This window comes from Lotus japonicus, chromosome 1, assembly GCF_012489685.1.
Source record: "Lotus japonicus ecotype B-129 chromosome 1, LjGifu_v1.2".
NCBI lineage: Eukaryota > Viridiplantae > Streptophyta > Magnoliopsida > Fabales > Fabaceae > Lotus > Lotus japonicus.
The window spans coordinates 83917119-83939761 of record NC_080041.1 but is presented as its reverse complement, the minus strand read 5'-3'; the positions used below and the strand labels follow the sequence as shown (position 1 = coordinate 83939761).

At 38.1% G+C, this 22643-nt stretch overlaps 2 protein-coding genes across 3 annotated transcripts; one reads left to right on the top strand and one right to left on the bottom strand.

Moving 5' to 3' along the window:
* Nucleotides 1-2935: 2935 nt before the first annotated feature.
* LOC130723855 (squalene monooxygenase SE1-like) lies at nucleotides 2936-8539 on the bottom strand. 2 transcript variants are annotated; one of them, XM_057575000.1, is made up of 8 exons: nucleotides 7711-8539; nucleotides 6467-6578; nucleotides 6182-6356; nucleotides 5359-5527; nucleotides 4482-4700; nucleotides 4091-4366; nucleotides 3695-3973; nucleotides 2936-3600 (listed from the first exon to the last, which is right to left on the bottom strand). In XM_057575000.1, the coding sequence occupies exons 1-8, from the start codon at nucleotides 7951-7953 to the stop codon at nucleotides 3496-3498; spliced, it is 1578 nt and encodes a 525-aa protein (XP_057430983.1). In that variant the 5' UTR covers nucleotides 7954-8539; the 3' UTR covers nucleotides 2936-3495. The 2 variants fall into 2 exon arrangements, with proteins under 2 accessions (XP_057430983.1, XP_057430989.1); XM_057575006.1 differs by lacking the exon at nucleotides 7711-8539 and adding an exon at nucleotides 7181-7246.
* A 9229-nt stretch (nucleotides 8540-17768) lies between these two features.
* Nucleotides 17769-21629, top strand: LOC130723847 (probable xyloglucan glycosyltransferase 12). The gene is made up of 5 exons (XM_057574988.1): nucleotides 17769-19290; nucleotides 19379-19687; nucleotides 19832-20122; nucleotides 20348-20461; nucleotides 20576-21629. Exons 1-5 carry the CDS (start codon nucleotides 18532-18534, stop codon nucleotides 21215-21217), a joined length of 2115 nt encoding a protein of 704 aa, XP_057430971.1. The 5' UTR covers nucleotides 17769-18531; the 3' UTR covers nucleotides 21218-21629.
* Nucleotides 21630-22643: the final 1014 nt, after the last annotated feature.

Genomic DNA, 22643 nt, shown 5'->3' with positions numbered 1-22643 from the left:
GAATCACACACTTGGTTTGACCCAATCATTATCCTGTGTTTACAAGGCCGGCATGAGTGCAATGTTCATCTTCAAAGGTATTGTCTCTGTCGACTTTAATTCTGTCTGTCTTCTGTTTTGTAAACTAGTAATTGTTAATTAGCAAATTACCCCTTACCATCTTTAATGTGTATTAACCTGTGTAGTTAGATTCCTGAATTCAGATTGGCTTGAATAAGTGCAGAAATGATATAAAGGAAAAATGATATAACTTTTTGTCGGTTAATTTTTCTTTGGTCCGAACTTTTATGAATGAAGCCTAGAAGCCAGATTATATATGTGGCTTTCGAGTTGGAGTTTTAGTCTTAGGCCCCGTTTGGAAGAGCTTATTTGAGCTTATCTGATAGCATAAGCGCTTATTCTAGTGTTTGGGAGAGCTTATGCAAACAGCTTATAGTCTACCATAAGTTGTTTGGAGCTTATTTTCATAAGCTATTCAGGATAGCTTATGAATAAGCGCTTAATTAAGCTGTTTTTTCCAAACGGGACCTTATACTCTTATGCATATGCTTATGCTTATTGATTATACTGATCATAGTAGTTCAATTTTGCCTACCTTTCAAGAAAGGAAATTGCTATTTTCGTTTTCTCTATACCACCCTATAGGTGAAATTCTCACATTATCAGCGAAATGGAGAGATGGTTCGTATTTTTTTTTAGGGTTAAAATCTATAATCGTCCATGTACTTTGAGCGAGTTTTGAAAATCGTCCCTCGCCGGAAAATTATCTAAAAATCATCCTCAGACTATTGAAAATAATTTCAACCCATCCCTCCGGCCGCCTCAGGTCCGGCCAGCTCCTTACGTGGCTGTCCACGTCAATTGGGTTAAAACATATAATCGTCCCTACACTTTGAGCGAGTTTTAAAAATTGTCCTTCACCGAAAAATTATTTAAAAGTCATCCTCAGACTATTGAAAATAATTTCAACTCATCCTACAAAATGCATAGCAACATAGGTCATGAACAAGCAACACATGGTGATGAACAAGCATGCATAATTTCAAGCAAATTTTAAGTTTTAAGCATCACTAAACTCAAATCGCACACTGTCAATTCGAACAAACAAAACCCTAAAATAGAAACAATCCGATTCAACTCCAAAATAGAAACCAACAACACAACACACAACTCGCAAAACCAACAACAACAACATATGTTGTTTTCAATTCGTATTTAACAACCTCTCAACAACCAAAACCCTTCCTTTCAACGGTTAAACGAGAAGGATTGAGAACAAACCTCACAAGCTTCCTTTCCAGTTTTTCGTCGCAACCTCATTGTTCTTCGTCGCCTACTTCATCCTCAGTTCTTCGAATCACCTTCCCCAGTTCTTCGAAGGGTTCAAACGATGATGGTGAATGCAAAGGAGAAGGATGGGTTTCGGACAGAAGCTCAAACAGAAGGGATAAGATGTTTATTTTGTTGTTTAGAGTTAATTAGGGGGAAAACTAGGGATTTAGGGTTAATTTGGGGAATTAGGGTTAATTGTGTTAATTCAGATAATTGTGACATTTTAATTTTAAAAAAAAAAGACATGTAATCCTCATTAATTGACGTCGACAGACACGTAAGGAACTGGCCGAACCTGAGGCGGCCGGAGGGATGGGTTGAAATTATTTTCAATGGTCCGAGATGGTTTTCAGATAATTTTTCGGTTAGGGACGGTTTTCAAAACTCGCTTAAAGTACAGGGACGATTATATATAAAAAAAATCCACGTCGGGTCTCATTAATTGACGTGGACGGCCAAGTCAGCGATTGTCAGACCTGAGGCTGCCGGAGGGACAGGTCAAATTTGTTTTTAAAAGTCTGAGGATGGTTTTCAAATAATTTTCCGGCAAGGGACGGTTTTCAAAACTCGCTAAAAGTTCAGGCACAGTTATAGTTTTTAACCCTTTTATCATAATCTGTTTGTAATAATTTTGAAATGCATCTCCTTATTCAAAAATTTATTTATGAAATTAGAAGAGATGTATCCTGAAATTATAAATTTTGGATAGCCAATGGAGAAAATAAAGGTTGTGCAAATATTAATTACATGCATCCAAATGGATTTTCATCGAACTGAACGTGGATTCGCGTTAAAGTTAAAATGATAAATAAAATTTAAGATAAATGAGTAAACGGTGGCATGATCTCAATCGTGAGCATCTCCAATGGTTTTTTTTTTAGGAAAATGTTAGTTGTTAGAAATGTTAGTAAATTAATCCCTCATCCGGGTTCGAATCCGGAACCCTTCACTCTTCATCTCACATCATCCTTATGTCCCTAGCTCATACCACTTGAACTATCATCCGGGACAGCATCTCCAATGGTGAGATCTTATTTTGGGACTTAACTCACTTTTTGTGAGCCCAGACTGCCACATAGGATTTAAGACACTCAAAAGGTCCACATGCACATTTCACTCTAGTGGTTGGGATCTTATTTTATTTTTGACTGGACTCACAGTACCCAATATATTTATATTATTTATTTTTCTCCCTATTTTTCAATTTGGTTTTGGTATTGAAGGAGAAAAAAAATATATTATTTTATTTAAGATCTCAGATTTGAGAGTACCTGAGCTAAAACACGGATCTTAGCAAAAGCTAAGATCTCATGCCATGTAGGATAACTCCAATGGTGAGATATAATAAGATCCGAATCTTATTTTAAGATCCGGATCTTATTTTAAGATCCGGATCTTATTTTAAGATCCCAAAATAATGACTCCATTTGAGATGCTCTTAATGACTCTAGAATGCAGATCTTCACTTATTTATGTTTTTTTTTCATTAAAGTAAGATGCCGCACCTACTCATGAGCATCTTAAATGATCTAATTGGTCCATTTGGGTGAGGTTAAATCAATTATGAGGATTGAGGGCACATAGCACACTACTATCAACCAACTTTGAAATGAGAGGGGCACTTTAAATTGAAAAATTCATTACAAAAACCGGCAATATACAAAGGACCCAGACTGAATCTCAGATTTTATTTAAGATCTCAGATTTGAGAGGACCTGAGCTAAAGCACGGATCTTAGCAAAAGCTAAGATCTCATGCCATGTAGGATAACTCAAATGGTGAAATCTAATAAGATCCGAATCTTATTTTAAGATCCCAAAATAAGGACTCCATTGGAGATGCTCTTAGTGACTCTAGAATGCAGATCTTCACTTATTTATGTTTTTTTTTCATTAAAGTAAGATGCCGCACCTACTCATGAGCATCTTAAATGATCTAATTGGTCCATTTGGGTGAGGTTAAATCAATTATGAGGATTGAGGGCACATAGCACACTACTATCAACCAACTTCGAAATGAAAGGGGCACTTTAAATTGAAAAATTCATTACAAAAACCGGCAATATACAAAGGACCCAGACTGAAGCCAGATTGTCTCACCAGAATCATTTAGATTTCTGAAGGAAAACATGGCTAGCTCATCTTGAGATCAATTTTCAATTTTTCATGCAGTCGGCGGAGTTCTGTAATAAGCTGGTACAGTTGCAGGGAAGAACATCTGCCGAACTCCTTCTGCCTTAATAATGGGCAAGATGATTCCAGATGCACTCTGATAAGATAAATTTGGTATATGCAATTAAAGACAACAATATGCCAATTTATTCAGATATAGGAACAATGAATCCAAAAAGGTTCATACTTACAGTGATTAATCTGAGTCCAATCCATATGCGTTTAGGGGAAGGAAATGGTAGGAGTAAACGGCCAACCCCATATATTGCAACGGCAAAGAAATGGAGAACCAAGCTCAAGGGCCGAGGGTTTAATCCTGAAAGCAAAGAGACTGGCCCTTCTGAGAACAAACCTCCAAGACTCAGATAATCGAAGCAAGCTTGGCGCATTTCCTTCCGTGCCGGATCAGGTGATGCGCAAAAAACCTTGTAAAGGGCTCCTGCCAACGTGTTTATGGTGGATGCCACAGGCTGAAAGAGCAATAAAGCTTAGGCAATAATCAAAGCTGCATAGCTTCATGAATGCTTATTTATTTTTTCAAGTTCAAATGAAAAAACAAAGAGGGTTAAAACTTGAGTGTGCAATACCTTACGCAGGGTATAGAAGGATTCAAGGTATTTGCATAGCTTGGGTGCATCATTCAAGTCACGCAAAGGCTTGAGAAGATTTCGCAGCACCACTATATCAGATAATGCCACAGTCATTCCACCACCCGTCAGAGGATGGCGCATGTTGAATGCATCTCCCATTAGAAGCGCTCCGGGAGTAGGAAAAGGAGCTGCTGGCATGCTTCTGTTTGGCATTGTTCTTATGTGGCCTTTGTCCACTGCAGCTATGAAAGCATCATAAATCTCAGGGGGAACCTGCAATATTTTTCCCTTGTCATCTTATGTACTAACTGAGAATGTGAAATAAAATACTGCTTTCTTTGTAAGAAAGGTAACCAACATGACAAGATTAGAAGAGAATTTGTCGAACCTGGGGAGCTACCACTGTCTTCAAATACTTGGCCATTTCACCATTGGAAATAGATGGAACTTTCTCACCAGGAACATCAACCAGGCAGCGAACCTCTGTACTACTTATAGGATAGAATAGAACTGGTGAAGGATCTCCCAGTATGACGTGCCCATGATTTGCACATGGAAGTTCACAATTCTCCAAAACTAAGCCAACAAAACAAGAGGGAACATCTACCTGCAAATATATAGAAATGTAAAATACATGAGAAAATTGCAGCAAAATATTTAATTCATTTATGGTCTTATGGATACCGTTACTTAATAGAAATGTAAAATACATGAGAAAATAACAGCAAAATGGTCAATTCATGCATGGTCTAAGTATACCATTACTTAATTCTACAAGCAGGACTAATTAGAACAAACGTGGGGAGAAAATAACAGCAACATAGTTAATTCATTCATGGTCTTATGGATACCAGTTACTTAATTCTACAAGCATGACTATGAAGAACAAACGTGGGGAAAAATAAAAGCAAAATATGTAATTCATTTATGGTCTTATGGATACCGTGACCTAATAGAAAGAAACTGTACTATTTTCTTTGAACATGGAAACCAAGTGTTCCCTCCAAAATTCTATGGGCTAAGCCCATTTATCTCTTTAGTTTCCTATCGTAAAACAGTTATCTTAATACTACATGCTCCTTATTGTGTCATCTGTTAGGTTGTCATTGTGTTACTAATTGGGATTAGGGTTTAGGGTTACAGTTCCTTCACGCGGGGCTTATCATTTGCTCTCAACTCACTCATAAATGGTCTATGATATATGGTCTAAATTGGGCTCTAGGCATATACACTAAGTAACATACTTATGCTGAAAAGGTTATAACCTTAGGATTACAAAGAGAGCGACGCAAGTTTGAGAAACAGCCATCACAAACAATGGTAAGAGGAGCCCACGCTGATAATTCCTGACCATCTTTTGTTTTGTACTGCACACCTTTAATTGTACCCTTCTCTTCAAGTAGGGAAGTAACTGTTCCTTGCTCCAAATGTACACTGCATAACATTAAAAATTAAAACAAAAATCATATAAATATATGAGTGGACGAGAAAACACCTCTTGTTCAAGAGTAGAATGATCTATTTTAAATTGTCAAATATAATTTGAGTAGTATCGAGGAATAAGCATTTATAGCACACAGCTATTGTGAGAGTAAGTCATCAAGTTATAACTTCGAATTTGTTATATACTCCAACTACTTATTGTTTAGGATGAGTAAGTTATCAAGTTATAACTCTAAATTTGTTGTACAGTCCCAAATATATGGGTTACTAATTTACTCCTTATTGAAAACAAGTGAAAGTGCTAAATGAGATTGTTAAGTTACTTCCACTTGTTTCATAAGTTATCCACCTATAACTTTAAATTTATTAATAAACTTCTAAAGGTGTAGGTTGCTAACTTAGACAAGCGAGAGTAAGTTAATATAGCCCCATCATTTAATACCTATTTTGACATTTAGAAATATTTAACAGTGTATCTTAACCACTGCAGAGACCCCTAATATTTCCATCCAAGCAAGCTAAAATGACACCCATGTGAAAAGTTGAAATGAGGACTGAATTTGGGTTGCAAAATCGTAGCAAGCCAATCACTCAATCTTTATATCAAACAAACAAAGACTTTGAATGCAAGGAAGAAGCCAATACTTGGAAAGGGAGGCAGCTTTCTGTCTCATCCTCTGAATAAAACGCCCATTGTGAAAGCTTCTGCCAGCAATATCTGAGTGAAACTTTTCCAAGGGATAAGAGAGTCGTGTGTGTTTTCCATCCTTGAAAAGCGCATATCCAAAGACTTGCTGCGCATCAATTTTCTCCACACAATCTGCAGTAATAGACAAGCCATGATCATTCTCCAGTTCTTATCAAACCCAAGTTAAAAGGACAGAAGATTTTTAGTATTTCCACCACTCACAATCAGCAAATTTGCACTACCTTCAAGTCCCAGTTCAATTAATTTGAGATAGCCTCCAGGTTGTAGCAACTCTCCAACAATCCGGTCTGGTTCAGTCAGATCTCTTTCAATGACAAGTACTTGACGCCCATCCTACAGTAGATAATAGGTACGCGGTCAAAACTTAATAGTGAATATTTGTACAAAACAATTCTCAAAAGAAAAAAAGAAAAAAACTGCCAGGAATCAAATTGATCAATAACTAGAGAACAAAAAAAACCACAATGTTTGAATAAAGACAGGAGAAAGGTGAGGATCAGATGGACCACATAACCTAAGGACAAAAGTTCCAAGTCACAGTTTCCCTCACCCCACGCGGCACAACTAATGAGAAAAGAAGGAAAAATCAATAGCCACCTTTCAACAGTAAAGCATCATGTAATAGCAGAAACTGACGACTAACATCAGGCCATATGAACAGTGTGTGTGTGTATAAAAAAATCACTAGTTTCAGTCAAACTAAAATTTGCTGGCCCTGTTTAAATCAAACGCAAGATAAAGAAATAGCAAATACAAAATTGTTTATCTCTACTTTTCAGCAAATACCAACGATGGCATTCATGGAAATCGCCAGCTTGAACAAATTAGAAGCAAAGATTATGCTGCACCATGATTTTAACATTGAACATAACAACAAAAAATTTCAGTGTTGACCAAGAATTTCACAGCCAATAGCCGTGAGACTAATCGCTCACCAACTGTCCGCGCACTAAGTAGTAGGATGTTAGCCAATAAATTTTTTCCATTCGCGAAGTGTCGGAAATCGAAACCCTCCCCAACCATTTGCTTAAGGGACGAATATGTTCACCGCTTGTCCTTTTAGAGAGGTATCTAAAATCTTCTTCATCCTAAATCACATACATTACACCTTCAGATCCTAAGAACTCTATTGTTTTACAGTCAAAGTTTTCAATTACACAAACAATGCATATTGTATTTCTTCCCTGACAAGTGACAACAGAGTATTTCAATAAAATCAGAGACAAACTTGGTATTAACAATTTCTGAAGCAATGAAGAACAAGAAACACAATATTTGAAATAATTTTCTACCAAATCTAACAGAAAGAGGAAAATCAACAAGCAACATTCTAATAATCCGTGTTTCCACAACGCTACAAGCAAACGAAACTTCATCTTCCTAACAATGAACCTCAAATCATGATTCTGAAACGGAAAGGCGTTTCTGAAAGCGCGAACTAGGCAGGGGAAATCAGAGCACCTACCTTGCCGAGAGTGTGAGCGAGAGCGGCGCCAGCGACACCAGCTCCGACGACAATGACGTCAATGTTGGCGTTGCGGTTGAAGGATCTGCATTCACCGGAGGCCGTTGTGATGTTCTCCGTGGTCTGAGTGGTGGTGGCGGCATCGGAGGAGGAAGAAGCGGTCCGTGGGAAAACCAAATTGTAGAGAGCAATGAGGGTGAGCACGGTGCAAATGGCCCATCCGAGCACGTAAGGGTCCACCATTTTGAGAGGAACCTCTCTTGACCACGGAGACGAAACCAGAGATGGCGTGGTTTGTGTTGTGCCCTCTCCCTCTCTCTCTCTCTCTCTCTCTCTCTCTCTCTGTGCTTCGCTGGCTATAACGCTTTTTGCTTAACAGAACCCGAGGAACTCGAGGTGGGTCGTGCTTTTATATGCAGACGGCACCATGACCATTGCGTTGCGTGTATCTAATTTAGCAGGATTTGGCAACGTAAAGTGAAATACTATACTCCTTAATTAAAGCTTAAATACATTTTAGTCACTAATGAGAATATATGATTTTATTTGGCGTTGGTCGTTGGATTGGTTATGGACAATGATGCCTTAGAATATGTTGAACCTTTTTTCGCACCTTTATCTACGCGTTGTGACTAAATTGAAGGATTTGTGGGCCTAGGACAGCAGGAGCAAGGGGTGCTACATGGTGAGAGAGTTTTACTCTTGGTTCAACTCGCTAGATCGAACCAAATGCAAGTTCTACTTCTCGGGAAGATGTTCTCCACTCTCTGAGGGAGTTTCCGCACGCTATGGAGATGTGGATGAGAATGGCTACTCGTATTTGCAAACTTGCTTGCATCTCGTACTAGTCAGATTTATCTTTTGCCTTTGGGTCATCTAGAAATGGAGAAATAGCATGCTATTGGACGAGAACCCTTTGACACCAACAGAAGTTTAATGAAGGATCTGCCATGGCCATGATGCAGCCATTATTTTTCAAGATTCCCACAAGTAGGAGGGGAGGTTTATTCATGTTTGGAAACGCCCCCCCCCCCCCCCCCCCCCCCCTAGGCTTGTAAATTGGGAATGGACAATAGTTATAAACGAGCTCGACGAGGTTGCGACATGGAGCTTACGGAATTTGGTGCTTGGGGCCGATTTAATGATTTGGGCTAGGGCTGGTTCTGGACTTAGGTCCAAATTGACAGCTTTATCTTGTAATAACTGATAAGTGTCAATTTTACCTAACTTTGATAAGAAATATAAGCACTTATCTTAAGTAATTCATGAGAAATCCTTATTAGTTCCCCTCATCTTGATTGGAATTTGTTAGTTGATTGAGAATTAAGCTCAAATGTGTTTTATGATTGATTATATTCTCAAATTATGATGTAGGGTTTAAGACTTAAGTTCTCAAGGAAAAAAGGCATATTTTCATGAGACTTAGAGAATTTTTGGATCATCAGGGTGCCCAGCGCTTGTCAGTAGCCGCCCAGCGCCTATGGCGGCTCTAGAAACCCAACCTTGAAGTAATTGGGCGCCCAACGCCCATAAAGGGCCGCCCAGCACTCTGCACAGATGCAGAATCATTATAAAAGGATTTTTCTTCAGTTTCAGAAAAGAGAACTTGACCAGAACTGAAACCCATCACTTAGGGAAAGATAAAACTCGAAGGAGAGCATCAAGGGAGGTATAGGAGACTAGAGAGAAGGCTTCGGAGCCGATTTCATCGTCGGGGAACCGTCACGGATTCGGTTTTTCATCGTTCTTCTTCTCTTTTATGATTGTAAAGCTATCCATGGAAATGGATAGCTAATTTCTCATTTGTTGGGATTAGAACTAGTTGTTTTGATGCTCATGTAATCTATTTGCTTTCCTTTCATGCAAAATTCATGTTTCTATGTTAAAGAATCAATGGTTTTCTCTTTTTGCTTCATGCTATATCTTAGGTTAATCCCCTTGGGTATTTTGATTGATTTAAACTTGTGTAGGGAACTCACACGTTCTTGAGTCTGAACTAGAGTTAATCATATGTATCTTTTCCACGATTCAATGATTTTTACCTTGTGCTTCATGCTTGTTTTGGATTGATCACCAAGAACATGAATTTAGATTTAATAGGATGGTGGGAACTAGCTATTTAAATTCGAAATAGGTAAAATAATCTAATGATTCTAAGGTCTAGAGATAAGGTTAGATCATTAGTCTATTCAAACATCCATGCTTAATGTTACTCACTATTGTTAATCGATCAAGGGATTGAGGGTTAATATAGCTAAGTTGATAATCTTCTACGCCGGGGACTGGGTAGTAAGATAAGAAATGGTGGGAGGAATCATTTTCATAGAACAATATTTGCATGTGAATCAATAGGTTACATAGAGGTCCGATAACGAAACTCTAATCCCAGCAAAACTATCTACCTTGGTGAATCTAACTCTTTTATCTTCTTCATTTATGTTTTTATGTTCTTAAACAAACAATCAATCTCTTTGTCAACCATCATTTGAGTTTATTAGCTATTGAATGACATAAGTATTACACCTTCTTGTGGATACAATTAAGTCTTGAGAGATTCAAATGTAGAGTGGTAAAAAATCTTTCATCAAAATGGAGACCTAGCCGCCTATGGATAAATGGTCAAAAAGCTCATTCTCAAGGTACAAACTTTCCTTTTATAGGGGTACATGGAACCCTAAATTAACCCTAATTGGATTCCTATGCCTTATAATTTCGGCCCAAGAGCCCATACAAGCGATATACCCGCCCCGCCTCACCCTAAGGCGGTTACAACCAGGTACCTACACACTAAGCCAATCACTCGCCCGACTGGTGCTATGCCACAAAGCAGTCTGGTTTAACATATAAGCATCATGAGCTAGTCCACTTATTTTAACTATGTGACTCGCCAAGTCCAAAAAAACACTTTTAAATGTCCCTAGCTACTAAAAAGGGGAGCAATTAAGTTTAATTGAGATGAATGTGAGTTAAGGGGTTTAAGACAATGAAGGTTATTTTACACAGACTAATTCAAACCGAGTTTTTCCAACAAAAAACTGACTCTTGAGTTGAGTTGAAATGAATGTGGGTTTAAAGACGTAACTGAATTTGATGAATGTACTTTTAAAATTGATAAACATGATGACACGACATTGCATGTGAGGCATGGTCCTCCCCAAAGGAAAATTGAACATAGTGAGTTTGGGTTGGAAAAAAATAAGTTAAAGAATCCCTTTTAGAATTTAACATATAAATTTAAAGAATATTTGCATGGAGTATCGATAAACAATTCAGGTTAGAAGCTAGAAATATAAAAAAAAAATTGTCAAAATATTAAAATAATAATAAATAATAAACATTAAAAAATATGTAAGGATTATAATTTAACTTAATAAATTGACAAGCTAATTTTTTTTATACAGACATTCAATCATATTTTAACATGATTTTTTTAGTATTATACTTTGTTAATTTACCTGTGATGTGATAAAATAATTGATTTTTAATTGTAAATAACTAAATAACATTATGTAAATCAGGCAATAAATCAGTCGCACGGACCAATTTTGGAATACCATTACTGTCGAAAAAGCTCTAAATTTTTGTTTAATAATGTTACGTCCTTTTGTTTTTGTAACCCATTAGGAGAAGCCCAAACCGGAAGTCTCGGACAATCGATGCAATTCTCGCCCCTAGTGTCACTGTCCATAAAGTTTTTAAAACAAATTCCTTATTTGCTCAAAAAAAAAATTCCTTATGAATGTTGACAAAAAAAAAATTCAGTTTGCTTTGAAAATTTAGAGAAATGAAATTTTAAATATCAGTTTGGTAATGTAATCTAATTAAACAATATAGTATTTGTAACATATATCACAAAGAAATACTTATTTAAATATGAAGGTGTTTCACTAGCACCCACTTTATGTGCAGGACTTATGCAGAGAAGAAAGAACGAGAAAATAAAAGAGATGGAAAGTAGCAGAGTGTTGGAAATAGTAGAGCATTGAAAAGAGAATAATTTTGTATCTACATCTGTTTTGATATGGAGCATTGTTATATTTTCTACTTCATCATCATATACAAATCCTCCTAAACACTAAATTGTTAGAATAATGCAATTAATATGGAATTAGGGCTAGAATTAATGCTGATTGATCCAGTATTAATGTGGCTGAGTTAGTGGGGTATTAAAAGCCCATGATTGACTTGTATAAAAGATAATGGGTCATTAGTGTGTTGACTCTCAATTGAATAAACAGATTTCGTTTTTCCCCAACTCTTTCTCTGTGTTTACTCTGTCTCTCTCTAGTTCAGTGTGTTAGAAACTCCAACAAACTGGTATCGAGAGCTATTGTTCGATCTAAGGGTCACGACGGCGGCGACGAGGGTTGCGACGGCGAAGAAGATTGCGCGGTGGCGATAGGGTGGTGCGATTCAAGTTCGCAGCGACGATATCGTCCTCTCCGGCAAACCACACACGGTGGTTGACACCATTCGCCAGCACCGATTCTCAATCTTGAAGCCATTCACTTCTCATCTTCTTGCGATGACATCCACAGGGAACTCAGGTTCAGGGTTCTCAGCGAACATTCCAATTCTTGATGGAAAGAACTGGAACAAGTGGAGTGTCAAGATGAAAGCTGTGATGGGGTTTCAAGAAGTTCTGGAAATTGTGGAAGAAGGGTTCACAGCGCCGGCAGAAGATGCTCCTGAAGCTGCGAAAACGTTGTTCAAAGAGCAAAAGAGGAAAGATTTCAAGGCTATCTGCTTACTTCACCAAGGAGTAGATGATGCACACTTTGAGAAAATCTCAAGTGTGAAATCCTCAAAAGAAGCCTGGGGGATCTTGGAAAAATGCAATGAGGGAGCGGAACAATTAAAGAAAGTTCGATTGCAGACACTGAGGCGTCAATATGAGTTGATGCAAATGGAGGCTAATGAGAAGATAGCACACTATTGCAATCGGGTAGTGAGCCACACAAATGCAATGAAGGCATGTGGTGAAACTATCACAGATCAATCTAAGATGGAGAAGGTTTTGAGAACCTTAACACAGAAATTCGATCATGTTGTAGTTGCTATTGAGGAATCCAGGAAGCTTGAAACCTTGACAATAGATGATCTTCAAGGATCATTGGAAGCTCATGAGCAAAGGCTCATGGAGAGGACCACTGAGAAGTCTGGTGACCAGGCATTACAAGCACAAACCTTCAAGAAGGGTGGCTATGGAGGAAAGAGTGGTTACAAAGGTCGAGGCAAGGGCAAGGAGTTCTACAAGGGTGGAAGCTCAAAAGGGATTCAAAGCAATTATCAACAAGATGGTGGTGAGAAATCTGAGCAAAATCAACAGGACAACACTAAGAAAGGTGGAAACAAGAACTGGCGTGGTACAGGAAAGAAGATTGATAGGAAGAAGCTCAAATGTTACAATTGTAACAAAATTGGGCATTTTTCGAATGAGTGTAAAGCACCACCACAGCAAGCTGATCACAGAGGTATTCAACATGAAGAAGCACACATGGTGAAGGAAGGATCTGAGGTAAGTAGTGATGATCAACCCCTTACTCTCATGATGCTCACCAATGATAGTGATAGAAATATAAAAAGATGGTACCTAGATTCTGGTTGTAGCAATCATATGACTGGAAATAAGGATTGGCTTGTTAATCTTGATTTCACTAGAAAAAGTTCAGTGAGATTTGCTGATGGGAGAATACTACATGCTGAGGGAACTGGTGATGTATGTGTTAGAAGGAAAAATGGTACTAATGCAATCATAGCTGAAGTCTTGTATGTTCCTAAGATGGAGAACAATCTGATAAGTCTAGGACAGTTGGTAGAAAATGGCTTTTCTATTGACATAAAGGACAAGTATCTAGATGTGTATGATAGATCCATGAAGAAGATCATTAGATCTCCTTTATCAAGGAACAGAACTTTCCAGTTTGATGTCAAAGCACTTGAATCCCAGTGTTTATCAGCTTCTGTTTTGACTGAAGACACTTGGCTTTGGCACCTCAGAATGGGCCACTTGAACTTCAAGGATCTTGCACTGCTCAAGACCAAAGGCCTTGTTACAGGATTGCCAACCATTTCTGTTCCTCAGAAGATTTGTGATAGTTGCTTAGTCAGTAAGCAACCTCGAAACTCTTTCAGCTCCTATACAACTTCCAAAGCAATGGACATTCTTCACATGGTGTATTCAGATGTGTGTGGTCCTTTTGAAGTACCTTCCTTAGGTGGAGGCAAGTATTTCATCACCTTTATAGATGATTTTAGTAGAAAAATCTAGCTTGATGTGATACAAACCAAGGATGAAGCTTTTACAAGGTTTAAGATCTTCAAGAACTTGGCAGAGAAGCAATCAGGAAAGTTCATGAAGATATTAAGGACTGATGGTGGAGGAGAGTTTACTTCCACAGAGTTTGAGAACTACTGTCTTGAACATGGTATTATGCATGAGGTGACCGCTCCTTATACTCCTCAGCATAATGGAGTGGCTGAGAGGAGAAATAGAACCATTCTCAACATGGTAAGGAGCATGATTAAATGCAAAAATCTACCTCACTGTTATTGGGGTGAAGCTGCATCAACTGCAGTGTATGTGCTCAATAGATGTCCTACCAAGAGATTACATGAAAAGGTTCCAGAGGAAGTATGGTCAAAAACAAAGCCTTCTGTGAGTCATCTAAAGATCTTTGGTGCATTGGCCTATAGACATATCCCAGATCAGAGAAGAAAAAAGCTTGATGACAAGAGTGAGATGCTGGTTTTCATTGGCTACAACTCAACTGGTTCCTACAAGTTGTACAATCCTGAAACAAAGAAGGTAATCTTCAGTAGGGATGTGTACTTTGATGAGTCTAGAACTTGGTATGAAGTAAAAGGTGATAGACCTAAGCCTAACTCAGTGCATTTAGAACTTGAGGATAATGCAACTACTGGCCACTCACAAACAGAAGCTGAGGGGGAGAGATTACAAGTAGCACGTACTCCTCAATCAGTTAACAATAGGCCCTCAAGGCTTAGGAGTCTACCACCAAGGCTGAGAGACTTTCAGATCTTCTCAGATGATGCTATTGATGATGATGGGGATCTTGTGCAGCACATGGCACTTCTAGCTGACTCTGAGCCAGTGAGTTTTGATGAAGCTATTGTCAGTGATACTTGGAAGCAAGCCATGAAAGAAGAACTCAACTCCATAGAGAAGAACAAGACATGGGAGCTAGCTGTTTTGCCCTCAGGAAAAGTCCCAATTGCTGTAAAGTGGGTTTACAAAGTAAAACTCAAACTTGATGGGACAATAGCAAAATACAAAGCTAGGCTTGTTGCCAAAGGATTTATGCAAAAGGAAGGCCTGGATTATTCTGAAGTCTTTGCTCCAGTAGCAAGACTTGAAACTGTGAGAATAATCATAGCTCTAGCTAGTTGGCATAAGTGGAATCTGTTTCAACTTGATGTCAAATCTGCATTTCTGAATGGACCACTTGAAGAGGAAGTCTACATACATCAACCTCCTGGATTTGTGGTCAGAGGTCAAGAAGACAAGGTGCTGAAGTTGAGAAAGGCTCTATACGGGCTAAAACAAGCACCAAGAGCCTGGAACAAAAGAATTGATGGATTCTTGTCTAGCTCTGGATTTAGAAGATGTACAGTTGAGCATGGAATTTATGTGAAATTCTTTGCTGACAATAGTGTACTCTACATATGCTTGTATGTTGATGACCTCCTCATAACTGGCAATAATCCAGTTGAGATTGAGAATGTGAAACTACTGCTTAAAGGAGAGTTTGAAATGACTGATTTGGGAGTTTTGTCTTACTTCCTTGGTTTGGAAGTCATTCAAACTGACAGTGGTTTGTTCATGAGACAAAAGAAGTACACTTCAGAGGTCTTAAAGAGGTTTCATATGTGGGGTAGTAATTTTTCAGAGACACCAGCTGAAGCAAGTGTGAAACTTGGACTGTGTGAAGAAGAACAGTCCGTTGATGGTACACAGTTCAGGCAGATTGTGGGATGCCTGAGGTATATCTGCCACACAAGACCTGAAATATCTTTCAGTGTTGGTGTGATTAGCAGGTTCATGAGTAATCCTAAGCAATCTCATCTCTTGGCTGCAAAAAGAGTGATGAGATATCTGAGAGGAACATTGGATCATGGAATACTATTTCCTCATCAAGGCAGTAGAAGCAAGTTGAAGCTACTGTCTTATTCTGATTCTGATTGGTGTGGGGATATCATGGATAGAAAGAGTACTATGGGGTACATATTTCTCTTGGCTGGAGCACCAGTCTCATGGTGCAGTAGGAAGCAGTCAGTGGTAGCATTATCCACTTGTGAAGCTGAATATATATCAGCTTGTTCTGCTGCTTGTCAAGGGATCTGGCTCTCATCATTGCTTGAAGAACTGAGAGCAGGTATTGGTACTCAAATTGATTTGCTTGTGGATAACAAATCAGCTATAGACTTAGCAAAGAATCCTGTCTCACATGGTAGAAGCAAACATATTGAGACTAAATTCCACTACTTGAGGCAACAAGTTGAAGCTGGAAAGATTAAATTGGTGTACTGCAAGACAGATTTGCAACTGGCTGATGTGCTAACCAAAGCACTGAAGATTGAGAAATTCAAAGAAATGAGAAAGCTTATTGGAGTCACAAGCTTGGCTGATTTGAAGACTTAGGGTTTTTTTTACACAATTATAATGTGGTTTTTTGTTTCCTTTGTTATATTTTGGCTGAGTTGTTTTTTTTAGTAGCTTTGTCATAGGTTAATTGCATTATGGGGGAGTGTTAGAATAATGCAATTAATATGGAATTAGGGCTAGAATTAATGCTGATTGATCCAGTATTAATGTGGCTGAGTTAGTGGGGTATTAAAAGCCCATGATTGATTTGTATAAAAGATAATGGGTCATTAGTGTGTTGACTCTCAATTGAATAAACAGATTTCGTTTTTCCCCAACTCTTTCTCTGTGTTTACTCTGTCTCTCTCTAGTTCAGTGTGTTAGAAACTCCAACATAAATGAAGTAAGAAGTTATTACTTTTGATAGCTTAGACATATAAAAAACATGTAATTCTTTTACCATTTAGTGTGTAAGAGGATTGTATGAGGGTGGAGTAGGAGGATACAACAATGCTCCACAAAACTGATATATAATATCTTTGCAAGAGTCCAGTTACTGGGGACTATTTCAATTTGTTAGGTTAGAAACTTCACTAGACAAGTACACTGCACACGACAAAAATAGCATATGAGAAAATGTGTTTGGTCACGCTCTTTGGAATGTCGTGCGTGTCAGCATTGCACTAACTAACTAACACAAGCTGATTCGAAGCTTGGAATTAGCGTTTGCACTGGGAAACTAAGGACCAAGTCAGCTCCACAAATGAAAGGGGACGGCTATTGATTTTTCAGCACCACCAAGCAAAGAGCAAATACTAGTAAAAAAAAAACAAATTTTTTTATTTTTGAAGTTATCTCACGATCGACAATCATGAGACTAACCAACTTGATATTTATAGATTACATTAAATAAGTGTGTCTTTCCTCAACATATCATTCTCTAAACATACCATCGAAACCATTTTTAACGAAATGTTTAAGGAGCTCAACTATCTATCAATTATATAATGGTAAATAATAAAAGAAGTTGATCTTTAATATTATGTCCGCTTAGTTGGTAAAGATAAACCATTTTTCCTATGTGTTTGGATCTGGTTGAAGATGTAAAAGATCAATAGTACCGAAATCATGTCTTGACTCATGCTGGTGATTGGAGCCGAACCAATCTAAGGAATGAACCTAAACTTTATCTAACAAAAAAAAAATTAATAGGATTAAATTAAAATAGCTTAATTAAAATATTGAATATTAAAACTAAAGACACTTGTTGGCTGTTTTACTCATTGGTTTGTGCTTGGCTGTTAATAGCACGTCACACATTTCCGCTGAATTTTTCTCCTCCGTCTCTGACGGTTTGATAATACACACCATTTATTTACCAGAGAAAATAAAATCCTTAATTTATTATTTTATTTTGTTTTCCACGCGCAAGGAAGAAGAAAGAAAGAAAGAAAGAAAGAGAAGAAGCTAGCATTGATGCTTCCCAATCCAGCACGCAGAAAAATGCCTCTGTAATTGTAAACCCTCACCTACCTCTGTAAAAAAGTTAAAAAAATTGTTCCCATTTCCTGAATAAATTGAGAAATTCCAGTTGTCTGGTTGTTACAAACGTTTATTGAAAATTTAAATAGGTTTGGTGGTGAATAAAGAAAAATAGTTTTTTGTCGGAAATTTTTTGTGTTACATTGATTTTGTTTTTTTCCTTAAACTGTTACCTTACCACTGTCATTTTAATTTCTGTTCATAATTGCTCTGTTTCTGGGTTTGAATCACGTTATGCATTTTTCTTTTAATATTTATTTATTTAGAGAAAATGAAAAGAAAAATTGTGAATCGAAGTATCAAAGTTGAAAATGACGTGTTGAGCTGTTTCTCTTTCAAAATCCACTTTCATGTTTCAATATTTCACTCCCTGAAACCCCGTTTGTGAGAAAGTGTTGTTTTGTTAGCGTATGAGTTTGCTCCTAATGTCACAATGTTTTTGAGACGCATTGCTTTGCTTTCTTCCTCCACGCGTCTGTCACCGCTTTCATTTTGTTTTCTGACAACAATGAGATCAAGGTTTTAGTCTTTTACTACTACTACTACTACCCTTTTATGATTTGTTTTGTTTTTTGAGATAAAGGAGACATTTTGGTTGGAAATAAGGGTGGGAACTGAAAAGTGAGGGTTTGTTTTATGTTTCTTGAGGTGGGTTTGTGAGATCAGGTCTAGAAATGGCACCTTTGTTTGATTGGGGGGTGAAGGAACCACAGAGAGGAACCCCAGTGGTGGTGAAGATGCAGAATCCTAATTGGTCTATGGTTGAACTTGAGGGTCCTTCTGATGAAGATTTACTCATCACTGACCCTTCTTCAGCTGGGTCAAGAGATAAAGGAAGAGGCAAAAATGCTAAGCAGCTCACTTGGGTGCTTCTCCTTAAAGCTCATAGAGCTGCTGGTTGCTTAACCTCCATTGCTCCTGCAATGCTGGGTCTGGTTTCGGCTGTGAAGCGCCGCGTGGCTTCGGGGAGGACGGATGTTGATGCGGATAGTGAGGGTGGCGGAGGCAGGGAGAAGGAGAATCCTACTGTGAAGAGCAGATTCTATTTGTTCATCAAGGTGTTTTTATGGTTGTCTGTGATTCTGTTGTGTTTTGAGGTGGCTGCTTATTTTAAAGGTTGGCATCTTCAGTTGGAGTATTTGTTTTGGGCACCTGCATTTTGGGTTAAGGATTTTTTCGGTTGGGTTTACGCGCTGTGGGTTTTGATTCGTGTGGAGTATCTTGCTCCTCCATTGCAGCTCCTGACCTATGCTTGTATTGTGCTGTTCCTTATTCAGAGTTTGGATAGGTTGGTTCTTTGTTTAGGTTGTTTTTGGATCCGGTTTAAGAAGATCAAGCCTGTTCCGAAAGACGGTGCTGTAGATCTTGAATCTGGAGAGAAAGGTTTCTGCCCCATGGTACTAGTGCAGATCCCTATGTGCAATGAGAAAGAGGTAACACATACAATTGTTAGGTTGAACAATTGGAGGCTTTCATTAGTTATGTAAGTTGAGGTAACTTATGGTGTGTGTGTGTTTTCAGGTTTATCAGCAATCAATTGCTGCTGTCTGTAATTTGGATTGGCCTAAGTCCAAGTTGTTAATTCAAGTTCTTGATGATTCTGATGATCCTACAACACAGTCGTTGATCAACGAGGAGGTCCAAAAATGGCAGCAAGAGGGTGCCAACATTTTGTACCGGCACCGGGTGATCAGGGATGGGTACAAGGCCGGTAATTTGAAATCTGCAATGAATTGTAACTATGTGAAAGACTATGAGTTCGTTGCAATTTTTGATGCCGATTTCCAACCTACCCCAGATTTCCTTCGAAAAACTGTTCCTCATTTTAAGGTACTAAAATTCATTAAAAGTTTTCTTTTTATATTTGTCATTATTGAACATATTTTGTCATGTAGCTTGAAGAATCATGGTATGTGAGTGACTATGTGTATGTTTTAGCCAATTAACTTACTGACCCACTTGGTGATACTGCAGGATAATGATGAATTAGGACTTGTTCAAGCAAGATGGTCCTTTGTGAATAAGGATGAGAACCTGCTAACAAGGTTGCAGAACATTAATTTGTCCTTCCATTTTGAGGTGGAACAGCAAGTCAATGGGATTTTCATCAATTTCTTTGGGTTCAATGGAACGGCTGGAGTGTGGAGAATAAAGGCTTTGGAGGATTCTGGTGGTTGGTTGGAGAGGACCACCGTGGAGGACATGGACATTGCCGTTCGAGCTCATCTTCATGGCTGGAAATTTGTTTTCCTCAATGATGTTGAGGTTTGTCACACATTAATAGCATGTTTGAGTTAACTTCTCTCTAATCAATTCGGGCACTCAAAAGCTACTCACAGAAACTTCTCTTCAGAATTGATTGAGTAGATTTTTGCTTTAGAATTAATTGTAGAAAGATTTCTAAACACGAATTAGTTCTTTTCAATACAAGCTGTTTGTTTTTCTGCGCAAGTTCATTCTTTGATTCCAAGTTGTTAATGCTTCCTTCAGTGCCAATGTGAGCTACCCGAATCTTATGAAGCTTACAGGAAACAGCAGCATAGATGGCATTCTGGGCCAATGCAATTGTTCCGCCTTTGTTTGCCTGATATCATAAGGTCCAAGGTATGTGTAAAATCTCAATCCTCATGACCCTCTTTTTCTAATAGCAACACATTGAGGCATCTTAATGTTAAATTAATGCTTATGTGGCGTTGGTACCAATTATGGTTTTTGCAGATAAGCATATGGAAGAAATTCAATATGATATTTCTGTTCTTTCTCCTTAGAAAACTGATATTACCATTCTATTCATTCACCCTTTTTTGCATAATACTGCCTATGACAATGTTTGTCCCGGAAGCTGAGATTCCGGCATGGGTTGTTTGTTACATCCCTGCTGCCATGTCATTTCTCAACATTCTTCCTGCTCCAAAAGCTTTCCCTTTCATTGTTCCTTATCTCCTATTTGAGAACACCATGTCAGTTACCAAATTCAATGCCATGATCTCTGGCCTGTTCCAGCTCGGGAGTGCATACGAGTGGGTGGTTACTAAAAAATCCGGCCGTTCCTCGGAGGGTGATCTGGCTTCATTGGTTGAGAAAGGGCCAAAGCCTCAAAGAGGAGCCTCAGCACCTGATCTCGAGGAAATGAAAGAGGAATTTCGAAGGCAGGAGGAGGAGGAAAAGGGGTCTAGGTCTAAGAAGAAGAAAAAGCATAACAGAATATATATGAAGGAGCTTGCTTTGGCCTTTCTACTTCTAACAGCCTCAGCTAGGAGTCTCCTCTCTGCTCAGGGGATCCACTTCTACTTCTTGCTATTTCAGGGTGTATCATTTCTACTAGTTGGCCTAGACTTGATTGGTGAACAAGTGGACTGAGTGCATGTTTGGATACACGGCGGAAAACCACAGTGAGCCAAAATTACGGTGCATGATTCATATACACCGAAAAAACAAGGAGGGGTAACCAGGCTCTGAATCATATCAATGAAGACACTTATTGGGGTCACTGGAGAATGAATAGGACACAGAGCAGAGTGGTTTATTTTCTTGCTCATGCTCCTGTCCCTCCAGGCTTGTAAATCACTTCCACGCAGTAAGAGACTATTGTGTTTTTATGGACTGAAAAGATTTCAATTTGAAAACATGGGTGTATAATTAAGCTTACCCTTTCTTTTTTTCCTTTTCCAATTCAAATTTTGTAATTTTATGTGGATTCCATTCTGCTGGATCAATTCTTTCTTGTAAGAAAATTTGTGGTTCTAACTTCAAACATCAATTTGGAACAAAACTATTCTCCTTGTCCTGATTCTTCTTCCTCCACCGCTTTGAATGGGGGAATGTTGGTGGAATACTTCATTTTTGTCAACTTTCTAAGATGGTAGAGAATTGAGATTTGATTTCATGGGGTCCAGAGAACGGGAAGCCAATAGCAAATATTCAAGGTGGTCCTGCACTCTCTTATTTTGCTTGTGTTCACTTTCCAACCTTGAGCTGAAAATTACTCGAAACATGCCAGTCTGTATTTGAGTTTGGTTGAGGTCCTGACCATACTGCTATCAGAAAGAATATTCAAATGAAATCAAAGTTTCACAGCTATAGTGTAAAATGCTTTTCAGCTCTTGTTAAATGTAATTCGAGGCACCTAAGGTGTATTTTGAACTTTGAAGTGCATGTAAGGTTTGACGTTAGAGCAAACACAAACGTGATTTCACGTATTGAGGCATCAATAGAGACACGCTAAAATTTGCCACATTGAGTTAACCATGGATCAAAAAAGTAAAATTTTGACATGTTGGCTTCAACTCAGATCCACATTGAGTTCAATGGAAATCATAATATTTGTAGATTTCCATGGACATTGAGTTCAATGGAATCATAACGTTTGTAAATTTCCATGGATAAGGTTTACTTCATAGAAAGTGATATAAGGTTTATTCTATGTCTTGGTGGTAACAGGTTTTGGCATATTGGAGTATCTTTTTCTGCTAGCTGGATAATTGTTCTGTTTCTGCTGTGTCTCATGACAATTCTTGAAACCAGCCAAAACTATAGCCTGTTTGGTTGACTTCAAATTCCCAATTTGGATAATGATAACAAATCTTAAGTGGGACAATGATAACTTGTAAAGTGTTTGGTTGATTCCAAAATCTCAATTGGCACCATGATGAGTCTATTTGTTTTTTAAGATTTAGTGGGTTAAAGCTTTGTAAAGTTAAGTTTATTATTATTAAATTAAATAGAATTAAGTTTAAGAGAAAGAATCTTTGTTTGCAATGTTTGGAAATGATATTGTAAATTGTAA